Raw genomic sequence first — 13,230 nt, forward strand, 5'->3', positions numbered from 1 at the left:
GCTAAAGAAACTCCTTAACTCCACTGCGAGCAGACGTCTGAAAAAGAACACAGAGAGCTAAAGACAGAGACTGGTTCACTGCTGTTATGCACTCAAGCAACAGTTTATTCAGAGCAGCGCATGAGAGTCACAGTTTGCCGAGTCGAGAACGTTTGACGATTAATTATCGTGTTTTTCTATTAAAATGAATTTTAAAAAAAACTAAAAGAAACTTCAGTTCTCACATTTGAGTTTCATTTTTTTTGTCTCAACGTGAAGCAGCCGTAAAAAGGCCTGAGCACAATACAATTTTAAATGATAAAAAAGTATGCATTTAATTTCAGAAACATTAGGTTGAAAATAAATAAATAAATAAATACGACCAGGAACCAGAATTAAACTAGCCTGCTGTCTGGTTAAAGTGGTCTCTGGAGCCAGTGTCTACTCGGCACTCAGCCAAAGATGTTTGGAGCAGAGGAAGCTCCGCTCTGTAACACCACTCTTCAGTCTGAGTGTTTCTGTAGTTCCCACAACTCCACAAGAGTGAGACGTCTCCTCTTTAGCTGATCGCCTCGCGTCAATTTCAGGTTCCTGATAACACCAGCAGGGTTATTTTCTCAGACTTGACAAAGCAACTTACACAGAGGACATTATACAGCTGTTATCACTGGCTGATTAGTACTCCCCATGACAAGTAAACTGAGAGTGCCATTATGGTGGAGTTCGGCTTTAATATAAAGTGACACATATTTGTGAAAGTCGTCCATATTCGGTTTGGTGTAAACAGAACCAAAAACTGAAATATAATTTTTGATGACCTCAATGCATCTTCGACACATCGGTCACCATTGCTGCAGTTCTTTGTGACTTCCAATAGAAGGCAGTAGAAGTCTGATCAGGCGATGCCTCTCTGCATCATGCTGCGCCCTGTGGTGACACCTCACAAGTCGATGGTTCCTCTCACTTTGAACTTCTTGGCGGAGCGCTCGCTGGCTCGCTGCTCAAACTTGCTCCCGTAGATGTGCGAGACGAAGCCGTTGACCTCCACTGCAAACACACTGTTCCTCTTCGGGATCACTGCGACAGAACAAGAGCAGGGTGTCAAAGCAGGTGCGCGGACGGACACCGTCCAAGACCGCAAGGCTTCCTCGTGATTCGGCTGCAAGAGCATAATATTGTTGTGTGACAGAAATTCTGATATGGCGGTTCAAAGTTCTCATGTCAAAATGAATAATAAGAATTTTACTAAAATTGGTTGAACTTTTTACCATGTGCTTTTAAAAGGTACTTTAAACGATATTCAGAGCATTAATATAGCAGCAAACAACTATTTGCTATGTCTACCCGAGGAGAAGTCACTCTCCCTGTGTGTGTGTGTGTGTGTGTGTGTGTGTTGTAATCCGAGCTTCTCCTTGCTTTGTTGACATAGCAAGTCCAGCCACGCGTGCTTTTAGTGCAAGTCATCGTGCCCTAACTAGCCAGCTCGTGGCCGCCACCCCCCACTGCTCTCATACAGCGGTTACAGCTGATAACGCCGTCCTGAGGAAGCGTAGTACGACCCTCGGGTTCCCTCTCAGATGAACACCGTTAGCTCTGTCAGCACTGTTGCCATTGCTTGCACTGTTAGCGGCTAACACCATGCTGAGAGCGGTTGAGACTTCCTAGATGTGCTCTAATTTTCATGTTTAGTACCTTTAAAAAACACGTTGTAAAAATGTTGCCCCATAAATCAGATAACCAATGGGCCTACATGCAAAAACCAGAGACTATTTTCTTAACGCCATAACTGAATAGTTTTGTGTTATAACTATTATAAAATATAGTAAATATAACAGCTTTCTCTTCAATACGTAGTAGTTTTGAGTAGTAGGGTTTTGTAACATAGTGATGTAATATCATCTTTGATATAGCTGAAATGAAAAAATGATTATTATATTAAACGCAAATGATATAATCAAACAGATCAATCATTGCAATGAATAGACCATTTTCACTGCAGACAGTTTGAAATGTCACAGCAGATAAAATTATGTTATGTAAAGCCTGGCGCAGTTCCAACAAGTGTCCCACTGAGCCTGAAATGCAATCAGTTACATTTGTGTAAGTCAAAATGGATCCAGTAACTTTTGGTTGCACTGGTACATCTAACTTTCAGGCCAATTCATTTGTAGATGCTTTAGAAAGAGGTTTTAAAAATCTTCATTTGAGTAAATATTTTGCAGCCAAATCAAATAGTTTAAAGGATATTTAACATGTGTTTCTATATAATGCATTTAATACTTGACTTAATTAATAATTATAATCCCTCCTTGGCATTGTAGGGGTTAGTTTATGGCTTTTTACCAGTTACACCTACAGTCTGTGGGCAGATCTAGGAGTTGCACTCCTCACAGTACATTTTGTTTGTACGCCCTCTGCTGTTTCAGAGAATAATGCAGCGCACAGCTCAAAGAGTATAAACGCCTCCGTTCATGCTCAGCGAACGTGAGTAGATAGAAAGTAGAAAACCTGTTGAATACCAGTGCAAGCTCTGATGCTTGTAGTACTACCATGTAGTCGTCGTGACGTCACCCGTTGGTTTGTGGACTGCCATTTTTAAGTGTTTTGCGGTCTTACCTTTCAGTTTGTCTTCTTTGGTGATGATTTTGAAGATGTGTTTAAACTCTTGGACTAGAATCCCTGTGGCGCCGACATATGATGGGCATTTAGAGCGGACCACTGCGAGAGAGAGAGAGCGAGAGAGAGAAAAAAGAAACAAACTATTAGTACAGCACTGTCACAGATGTGTCTGCGCTCAGAGAAATGCATCCAGGTGATGGTCTTCAGGAACAACAGGTACAATAAAGCACAGGTGACATTGTTCAACATGATATACACCATTCAGTAGGTCACATATCACATTTACACTGTGTTAAAAAATATGGCTCACAGTCCTGCCATATCTCAACCAGGCAGTGAGATGGATCGTTGACAGTTATTTTCTTCATAAAGACAACACAGCACTAAACCGACCCCACGCTGTCGCTTTAATAGGCGGTACGCTTTGGTGGATAATCTTTGAGCCAAATTTGATGGCTTTACACACATTACAAGTTGCTGTCTTGCTTTTCTGTGTTTCAAGAGTAAAATATATCCAAACTAATGACGTGTAAAGGTTAGCCAACCCAATCGGTTTAGAGAAGACGTAAAAGATCTACCTGTGATGATGGCACCGTGGAAGTCTGCCTTCAGAAGCTTCTGCTGCACAAACTGTGGACTGCTGTAAAAAACACAATACAACAGACGAGGCTTCAGAAATCGCTCCAAACTGGCAGTGAACGAGGAATCTGCGGCGATCCAAACTGATTTACCACGTTGGTTTCAATCCGTTACACAGGTCAATGACGTACTGTCTCCAGAGTTCATGCAGAGGCAGGAAGAGCTCGTATCTGTGATGGACAAAGACAGTGATGATGGGGAGAGGGGAGGGCCGAGGTAAACAACTGGCTAAATGGGAAACGTATCGCAATCAATTTAGACTGTTTTGATGCGGTCATGTTCCAAACACACAATGACTGCTCATCCTTCAGAGGCGTCACCGACCTCTGGTGCTCAGGCTTGATCTGGAAGATCTTCATCGCCCTCTTCTGCCGAGCGTTGAGTCCTTTGGCTCTCTTCCTCTTCCTCTTGGACTTGTCCTTCTTGGGCCTGGCGTAGCCCAGCACCACCGCCTTGTGAGTCAGCATGGTCTTCAGATTATGGTACGAGCTTGGCTTAATGCTGTTCTTCAGGAACGCCTGGGTGAAGGCCTCTGCTTTATATCTGGTCCGAGACTGGAAATAAGAGAGTGACCCCGGGGACATTTACAGAGATGTGAAATGTAGTTTTTATTTTTTGTCTTGTAAACAGTGTTGGAGAAGCTACTTTAAAAAGCCTTTCAAGCTTCCAATTACTTCACACTGGAAGAAGTTGAACTACAGCTAAACTATCCGAGGGAAACATCTAGTTTGGTTAATTAAAGCTACTTTAAAAAGTAGTTGAAAGTATTTTGTAAAATAAAATATAACAAAATATTATGTTTTTATCACCTCACGCTTGTATGCCTCTGTGAACCAGTCAAGTTGCAGTTTAGATCCATGTCTGTCCAAAATGTCCTCACTTCATCATTTTATCCTCTTAGACATTTGTATGATATTGTCATAATAAGCATATGAATTTTGGAGTTATGGTCAAAAACATTGACCTTTGACGACCAAATTAATCAGTTCATACTTGAGTCCAGATGGACGTTCGTGCCAAATTTGAAGAAATTCCCTCCAGACGTTGCTGAGGCATCGCGTTCACGAGAATGGACCGGACAGACAACCCAAAAACATAATGCCTTTTTATTTTTATTTATTGGTTTATTTGATAAGGGAGAGTGCACATTTCTGTAAATGCACCACAGTTAGCCAAGAGGCTATTTTTCATCTGTAGTCCCAAGAGGCAGATGTTACAAAATAAACCTAAAAACAGAATATAAGTGCCTAGATTACATCTGAAGGAAGTCCGTGGTATTAAACGGCAGTCTGAAAAAGATTCAAGGCACTCTGACAATTGCATTTCTTTAAATAAGTGCCCACTAGTTCAAAGGTCAAAAATATAAAATACCCTATTCTATTCTTTATTCAAATGACACCTTTTTAGACTGTTGACTGACTTATGTAGTAGTCTATAAAATGGGCCTGCTGTTTTACTTGCTAGTTTTTGTAGCATCTCACTTGTGCAATCTTAAAAACTAAAACAGTCTTAAACTCGGTGAAGATGATGAAGATGATGAAGATGATGAAGCGGTCGCTGTGTGAGCACTGAGCAAAACCCGGCCTTTAGGCACATGCAAATGCTGACGAAAGGATTAAAATAAACCTTTATGTCGATAAACGTATATTTAAAAAGAGAACATCCATATATTTTTGATGATCGCGTGTAGACAAATATAAAATGTCAGAAAGATATGGAAAATGGATTTTCCAGTTTCAAATGTCTTCTTGTATCCAACCAACAGTCCAAAAGCAAAGATATTAATTTGACTATCATTACATGATCATTTAGTTAATGAAGGAAGGCATCCCATCCTCATATTTTAAAAGGTGGAACCAGCAATTTGTTTTTTGTTTTGTTTTTCTAGAAAAATGACAAAAACAATGAACTGATAATCAAAATAGTTGCTGATTTTTTAATCTCACATCACTCGCTTTTCTGCAGTAACATCTTTGCACAACGTGACTGGAAACTGCATGAGATTACATATCTGGAATACACATTTCATAGTTACACTATACAGCACATCCCTTGTCAACGTAGCGGTGTCTGCTTACCTCAACACAAAGAACCTTCACCAGATCCTGAGGAATTGTGGCTCTAACAAGCGCTTCTGTTGAACAGGACAAACAAAACCAGTATTACACACAAGCTAACCAACTTACTGAGGTACTGGACCAGAATGCAGGAGAGGCTGTTGGCTCTCTTTAACCGAACATGTGAAAAAGCATTCAGCTCACATCATGCACCATTCATTTGCATAATGTACTTAGTGACAATACTGCAAATGCTAGAGAGTTAGATATCACTTTGACACCTGTCGGTACAAACACTGAGAATGAGCTGAAAATCTAAATGTCAGGTGTCGAGGTTGGTGATCAAATTGATTTGGATTGGTTGACAAAAATAGCCGTCCAGGAATGAGCTAATTTTGTTGTTTCTTTGGGCAGGGACTTCCCTGTGGCACTGATGAATGAGGTTATCAGTTGTCCAACGACAACCTCTCCAGTCTTAATCTCAGGTCTGGGTACATGTCGTACATTCTCTAATTGTAGAGCCTCAAGGGAACCAAATTAAAAGTTGCTTTTAAAGAGGAGACTGGGGGAGGGAGGGAGGGTGTGTGAGTGTGAGAGAGATTACAGACCTGTCTGACTAGTTACAAAAATCTCACTCACTTCCATTCGCACTGATAACACATTTAAAAAGTTCAGACGGAGGCTGACGACCTGTTTCAGACTAAGCGTCTTTCTCTGTGGGGACAGCTGGGTGTCCCATCTCAATATATTTCAGTGCAGACTGAAATGTTAAGTATCAAAACTGACACTAAAATCTGCCATTGAGTATCTGGTCTGAGATATAATCTTATTTATTTACTCTTTGATCAGACAATTTAAGGTTTCAATTAAAATCTGAAATTTGAAGGCAAAGTTCTTGCTCAGCAGCTACATTTAACGTGTGGCGTCTTTTGTTAAAGCTGCCGTAATCACTTTTTTAGCGACTTGGGGGCAAAACTCCAAACAAAAAACTCTCACGTTGGACGCGTAGAGGCCTTGCAGAGGTGATATACCTGACGAGTTCAGCAACCTACCGCCTGTTAACACATCCAGCGGAGGAAGATTAGCGTTCGTTTGTACCTGAGACATGTAAGGCCCGGACCACACTGGTCACGCGATCAGCGAGTGTGCATCGCAGAACCTCTCGCCGTCGCCATCTTGGATTATGCCCGTCGCCATCTTGGATTGCTGTTTTTTTTGCAACCATATTTGGAATGCGGAGGAGTGACGTAGAGATGACGTATACGGCAGCGACCTGTCAATCACAGTAAGCCCGCCCTAAAGCATACTCTGCTTTATGGTCTACTCTAAATGGAATCGAACCCTGAATAAAACATTTTTAAGCAACCAAAACGGTTAGAATTAACCTTAATGAACTGAAAACGCACCGTGAAAGGGTTCAAGTTGTAAGACGAAAACACAGACAACTCCCAGACCGGACAACGCTGTGGTAGCGACCTGTCAATCACAAATCGCCCTAAAGCATCCCTTGCTTTATGGTCTATTTGACTCTAAATGAGACCATAAATTCCAAAATGAACATCCTGTTGTATTGAGGAACACTTGAAAGTAGAGATGGAGACCATAAACTCATGTTTTCAATGTTTACTGAGGGAATACATCGAGAGAAGTAGAGTCATTTTGAAATTGAAATCAAATCAAACATTATGGCCATTATGAGGCAACTTATGTAGAATAGAAGCGCTGGCAGTAGCCGTAGCCCCGAGCCAATATTCACTTTTTTAGCTCCGCTTTTGGTCCTCTTGGGAAATATCTGGTTCTTTAGCTGCTAAGGGTTCCACTGTGCATATTTTCACTGAAAACAGCTGGCTGCTACTGCTGGAAAGCAGAAACGGGGTAAATGAGAGCAGAGACTGAAGTCGTGGGCCGTGAAACCAAAACAACGAGCTTAAAGATGCTAAAACGCTCCTTAGGCCGGAGATATACTTAATGTTTAGCATGAGACATCCATTGAAAGTTACTTGCTTGTCGCTCATAGTGTGTAATGTGGTCAACAGGGTTAAATAGCAACAAAACCTCTGGCCTTAGAGCTGAAGGGAACTACACAGTTGGGGATGACTGTCTCTGGCCTTTTTTACATGTAGCCATTTTACCCCACAAAAAATTATCGCAGCTTTAAAATGAAAAGATGTATGACACATGGTAAACACTGTAGGTGGAGGATAAGAAAGAGGCAATAGACCTTTCTCATATCACACATTTGGTTTTATCAAAGCAGTAAAACCACAGGTGGAAATTATACCAACTAATCAAGACTGTTCCAGTCCAATGTGCCAGAGAGTCACGTCACTGAGGCAGCAGGAACATACCAGCATGCTGAAAAATGGCACATAAGAATGGAATATTATCCATATCATGAATTAGGCCTACACCTGTTGCTCGCAAAGTAAGAATGCTAGTGTAGTGGAAAAACAGGAAAAAAAATAAACTACTGTTTGAGCCTTCCACACGATAGAAAAATGAACACTGCAGTAAAAACAAAGCTGCTGTTCACTATATGAAGACGAAGTCCATCCTACTTTCTTTGCTAACAAAGAGTTCAATGACGCGGTTGTACAGCACACCGGTGCGGTTCAGCTCCAGCAAGAGGTCCTTCTCAATTGCCATGGATGCCAGCGATGACAGTCGAGTCTCCCCATTTGTACTTCTTGAGTATGTTTCGATGCGTTTGTGGGCGGACAACGCCCGCTCGACGGAGGCAGTCGCTACTGGGATCGTCACCGCCAAACATGCCAGTGTGTAAAGTTGACACATGCTCTCCTTCAGAGCGTTCTGCTGAAGGAAAGCAAGTAGATCAGCAGGGCGTTTTCCTTCAAAGCCGGCCATGCCATACATTACAGTCAGTTCTGTTTTAAGCCTCGTCAGGTCATCAAACAGAGATCCGTGACTCTGCGTTAGGCTGGAGAAGACCGAATCCGGGAATTTCTTCCGATATGCCTTAAACTGCTGGGGGTCGAGGAGGGAGAGAAACAATAATTTCTCGTGGTCTTTGAACCGATTTCCTATCTGGGCAACAATGTTGTCCACGATATCGCTGTGGAGTTTCTGGTACCGTGCACGAATGTCTCCCTCCGCTTGGCCTCTCCGTGCGCTTGGGGCACCTGCTACGTGTACAGTGGACTCAAAAATGTCAGCAAACCGTCCCTTTTCTTTCCCAATAGTGTAACAAACATCATCCACTATTTTCAGACAGAATTGTACATCCAGTTTTTTGTTCTCTAGTACTCTAAAAAGCACATCCGAATACTCAAAAATCCCACGGAAAGTGGACAGCAAAAAAACAAACTCAAAGTTCTCCAGATGGGCTTTGTAGCCGTCGGCACAGCGCACAGATTCATCGTTGTAGTCGTCAAGGTGCTCCAGAATGTGCTCAAAAAGCTCCTGCAGGGCAGCTCTCTTTTCAGAGACTTCGTTGACCAGGTCAGAGCTACATTGCCACCGTGATGGTTCCACACGAGGAAGACGCCGCTGGCAGATGTCGTCGAGCAGCTGTGTGCAATCTGGGGTCCTGGAAAAAAACGCAGCGAGGCCATTCAGATGTGAAAAAAATGTTTTACATTCTCTCAGCTTTGAGACCCCTTGAGTCAGCACTAAATTCAGCTGATGGGCATAGCAGTGTGTAAATAAAGCCATAGGAGCCTTCTCTTTAACTTTAGCCTGCACTTCATTAAGTCCAGATGCCGTGACCGCTGCGCCATCAAAACACTGAGCCACGACTTTGTCCAGACAATCGTGGTCCTCCAGGAATCGGATGAGAAGAGCAGCAATGTCATCGGCTCTCTTGTTGCCGGTAACAACATCAAATCGGACAAACCTTTCCTTGACGCCGGTATCTGTCACATAGCGGAGCATCAGTGCCAGCTGCCCTGTATTACTCACATCAGTCGTTTCGTCCACCATAACAGCGACAAAGGGTGCTCGATTTATCTCACTTCTTATCTCCTCTCCCATCACTTCAGCTATAGCACTGATCAGGTCGTTTTGTATTTGGTCTGATGTCCCGGTAAAGGCTTTGTTCGTGGAAAGGTGGTAGTGTAAGTCTGTGTCGTGCTCGGCCAGAAGGGAAAGTAGCTCCACATAGTTGCCCCTATTTGTGGGCTCCTTACTTTCGTCGGGTCCCATGAATGAGAGCTCCTGTTTACCCAAAAAGATGACACAATCTATCAGTCTTTTCAGTATTTCCCTATTTTTCTTAACTTTTTCGTTATAGAGCTCCTTTTCCCTGCGAACTTGTTCGTCGAGTTGTGGATCCACTTGGTTCTGCCCAAAAGTTTTCGAAAGCACCGTAGCTTGCAAGTGTCCTGTCGTGCTTTGGTGTCTTGTTGCTGCCTTGGACAGGCAACTCAGGTTTACAAATCCACCGTGGCTCCAAACACCAACACGCTCAGTTGAAAATAAAACGCATTTCCAGCAATACAATTTGCAACTCTTCACCGACGCCGTCAGCCAGGAATACCGTTCGTAGTTGGTGGACTGAAAGTGGCGCACATATCCTTTTCCTTGCTTGGTCAGGTTTAGCTGTGGGGTTGGCCGGCCCTTTCTTACAATCTCCAGCTTTTCTTCAAATGTCCTTCTCCAGAAAGGCGTTGCCAGTAAATCCGCCACCAAATCCGTTTCTTCTCCTCCTTCAGCCATTGAATGTTAACAAAAAAACAAGCTAGTTAAAGAAAAATAATCTACACCAACCAAAACGCAAAAAATGTCATGTCAAGTAAAAACTTCTTGCATATCTTTAAACTTTAACTCTTACTACTACAACGTTCTGCTAGCTAGCTTCACAACAGTCATGCTAGCCCACTGACCAATCAAGTCAAAGAATACGCCCAACATGTCAAACTAAAGATCTGATTGGTTGAAGACTATGACAATCAACATTTACTTAAACTGCAAAGGGATTCTGTATGATTTCAATAATTTTAAGCATTTTTACAGTCAAAATCGCTGAATATGCGCATGTCCTGTTCAAACAGAGAGGAGACACGCGAGGTGAGGCAGCGACGAGCTCTGCCGCATCTGAGATTGCGCAATTCCTCACAAACTGGGTTGAGCGCGTGCCTTTTGCTTTCTCATATTTTGTCACCACTGTAATATTTGTTGACACTTGTATTATGTAGGTCGCAGAACACACGCTCCTGGTGCAATCAAATATGTACCTTACCTATGTGTGTGTAAAGAATGCTGATATGAAAAACAACCAGTAGCCAATGTGCAAGCTGCCAATTGAATGGTGATTTAAGCTACTCTATATTGGGTTCATACATTTGTAAATCTGACTCTGAAATGGTCAGTGCCTCACCAGCCACGAACCTCACCGCACGTCACTGAGTTATATAGCCTATATGGTTGTATAGGCGAGATGGCTTTAGTTGTATTTGTACTTTTGTATTAGATATTTTGAATGCAGGTTTATCATTAAAATATGACTGTATAGCTCCACTGCTTTAACCAAATCCCTACTGTTGACTGTCGACAGAACGTTACACAGAAATCATAACGTTAAATATGCGTTTATCCGAGCCGGGTCAAAGTAGACAAAGAGAGAGAACATATCGTTGGATTTGAAACGAAGGTTGACGTGAGTTTGACTAATGTCGGGTTTATGGGTCAGAAACAATTACGTCCTGGCTACTTTATAACTGAAACGTTACTTCCCTCTCGGAAATAAAACTCACCGTCCATATTCATGTTTTCGCCGACTTCACGAAGAAAACGGTGGGAAATCCTACACTTTCTAACTGCAGAAAAACTGTTCACCACATGTGTTTTGATTCTCACACGAGTTCACTTCCTGTTCCTTCTTCTTCTGTCCCTTCTCCTAAACGGCAGACTCTCCGCCGCGAGGCGCACTGGTGCCCTCTACAGTCTACACCACGCATCACAAGCCCTTTCTAATTAGTATCTGTCGATTTAAGACATTTTTAAATATCCTGATGCGATTGCCAGCCTTTTCAAAAGAAAATAATATATTCCCGTATCGTCTTATCAAGCTGTACTGGTGCTGTCATTCACACCCTCTACATTCAGTAAGTCCTGTGCTCCTTTAACTCTTCCAAAGCTCTGTGTGTTTGACATGTTTCTATAACTCGCAATTGAATATTGAAATGATGCTCAGTTAAACGTGTTACAATATTCAGGTAACTGGTGCGGCACTAAGTTTCTGCACAGAGATCAGTGAAACAAAAACAAGTGCAGTGCCTTATTCAAAGAACTGACTGCACAGAAGAATCAAAAAAAGGGCCACATTGCTCCATGTTCCTGTCCAACCACGTAATATCATTCAAATCGTTGTTACTTGTTGTTGGAGTAAATTTTTATGGAACTTGTGTTTTTTGTGTTGCCATAATTCAAAAACTAGTAAAACATAACATTAATTAATGAATATAACGATGTGATATTGCCCACAATAAATACAGAGGAGCAGGATTCAAACCTTCACTAGACAGACAGACAGATACTTCGACACATACAAAGCACTGATACAAACTAAATAAGGAATAAAAACATATGAAAAAAAACAGCAGCTAGTCAAGATACCAGAACTACAGAGAACCTCCAGCCTCACCAGCACCACAAATACTCCCAGAACATCTGCCCCTTTTTCACATGCGCGTCACTCCCTAAATGTCATGGAAAGCTGACATATTGGGGTGTCGGGTGTGAATATAAAGCAGTCACATCAACAAATACACGTGGCTGCATGTTCTCACGCACAGAATGTACACATGTATTTACTTTCACCAAGGGGGCTTTTGTTTTTGGTTCCAATAGTTAGCAGGATGTCAAAAATCTGAGATCAGATTTCAGCTATAACCGTGTGAACAGGCGGCTGGTTTTCAGATAGATTGGGACATGTGGAACATTTCCTTATGAACCGCTGTACTTACGTGGATGGAAGTAAATACATCAAAATAAAAATGTGGGACATGTATCAGGCGATTGTGTTTCACTACTGTTCAGTACTGCGGGGTAACGTGCAGAGGCCTGGGTCAAAAGGTGCTGGAATGCCCTCCGAGTGCTTTCCAGTTAGAGGCGCGCTTCCTGGTGGATGTTCTTTCATGCAGTGCGGGGAACACACATTCTCTCTACAGAATATTATTTTGCTAAAGTGGTTTGGCCAGTTTTAGGTGCAACATATTTCTATGTCACATCTAACCAATAAAACTGAAGCGGGCGTGCAACGTCTGAGATCTGTATTTTGAATCCTAGTATTCACCCGCACCATAAGGTTGCTATCTATCTATAATTCTGTGTCAACACTGTGATTTTACCATGTTGCTCTATTCGATACACGCAACGTCTACAGTTTTGCATGTCTGTCCTGAGAGAGGGATCCCTCCTCGCTTGCTCCTCCTGAGGTTTCTGCCATTTTTTCCCCCCATTAAAGTTTGATTTTTAAGATGGATTGTAAAGACCCTGGAGGCAAATTTGTGAAGTTTGATATCAGGCTATAAATATATTAAGTTACGTACTGATACCAGTAGAGTATATTTCCATGCTGTGATTCCTGTGGTTGCACCGTCACACAATCAAGCCACACTAAACGCGTTGGGTGTGCCTCCTCCGTTGTTGTTCGTGCAAAACACCAAGCTAAAAGTACACGTTTGTGAGCCTGTGGGTGTGAGTCACTTTGTTATCAAAACAGATCAGGATAGATTCTAAAACTTGCAAATTGTTAGAAACATCCGAGTTCCCACTGCATCCAGTGAAAGATAGAAATCTGCTAATTCTTTGGAAACAAGCAACATAAAGTTCATTCTCATTTTACAGCAGCAGTTTATATAAATACATACATACATTATTTGCTGACTCATATACCAGAGTGTGAGGAGACAATATACTTAGAAAAAAAACACATTTCAAAGTGTTCGGCATTTCGGCCGTCGTCTTTTTTTTCACC

At 42.1% G+C, this 13,230-nt stretch overlaps 1 protein-coding gene across 4 annotated transcripts; it reads right to left on the reverse strand.

Annotated features, from left to right (window-relative positions):
* Positions 1-74: 74 nt before the first annotated feature.
* Positions 75-11,138, reverse strand: pop4 (POP4 homolog, ribonuclease P/MRP subunit). Of its 4 annotated transcripts, none has more exons than XM_076077924.1 (7): positions 11,006-11,138; positions 5,316-5,371; positions 3,562-3,791; positions 3,330-3,407; positions 3,177-3,238; positions 2,596-2,697; positions 75-1,056 (listed from the first exon to the last, which is right to left on the reverse strand). In XM_076077924.1, the coding sequence occupies exons 1-7, from the start codon at positions 11,016-11,018 to the stop codon at positions 920-922; spliced, it is 678 nt and encodes a 225-aa protein (XP_075934039.1). In that variant the 5' UTR covers positions 11,019-11,138; the 3' UTR covers positions 75-919. The 4 variants fall into 4 exon arrangements, with proteins under 4 accessions (XP_075934039.1, XP_075934038.1, XP_075934036.1 ...); XM_076077923.1 differs by lacking the exon at positions 11,006-11,138 and adding an exon at positions 6,393-7,821; XM_076077921.1 differs by lacking the exons at positions 75-1,056; positions 2,596-2,697; positions 3,177-3,238; ... (1 more) ...; positions 3,562-3,791; positions 5,316-5,371 and adding an exon at positions 6,903-9,958 and having other exon boundaries at positions 11,006-11,124.
* Between the last annotated feature and the right edge of the window lie 2,092 nt (positions 11,139-13,230).

This window comes from Anarhichas minor, unplaced genomic scaffold (genome assembly GCF_050575085.1).
Source record: "Anarhichas minor isolate MPS153535 unplaced genomic scaffold, ASM5057508v1 ptg000062l, whole genome shotgun sequence".
Classification (NCBI taxonomy): domain Eukaryota; kingdom Metazoa; phylum Chordata; class Actinopteri; order Perciformes; family Anarhichadidae; genus Anarhichas; species Anarhichas minor.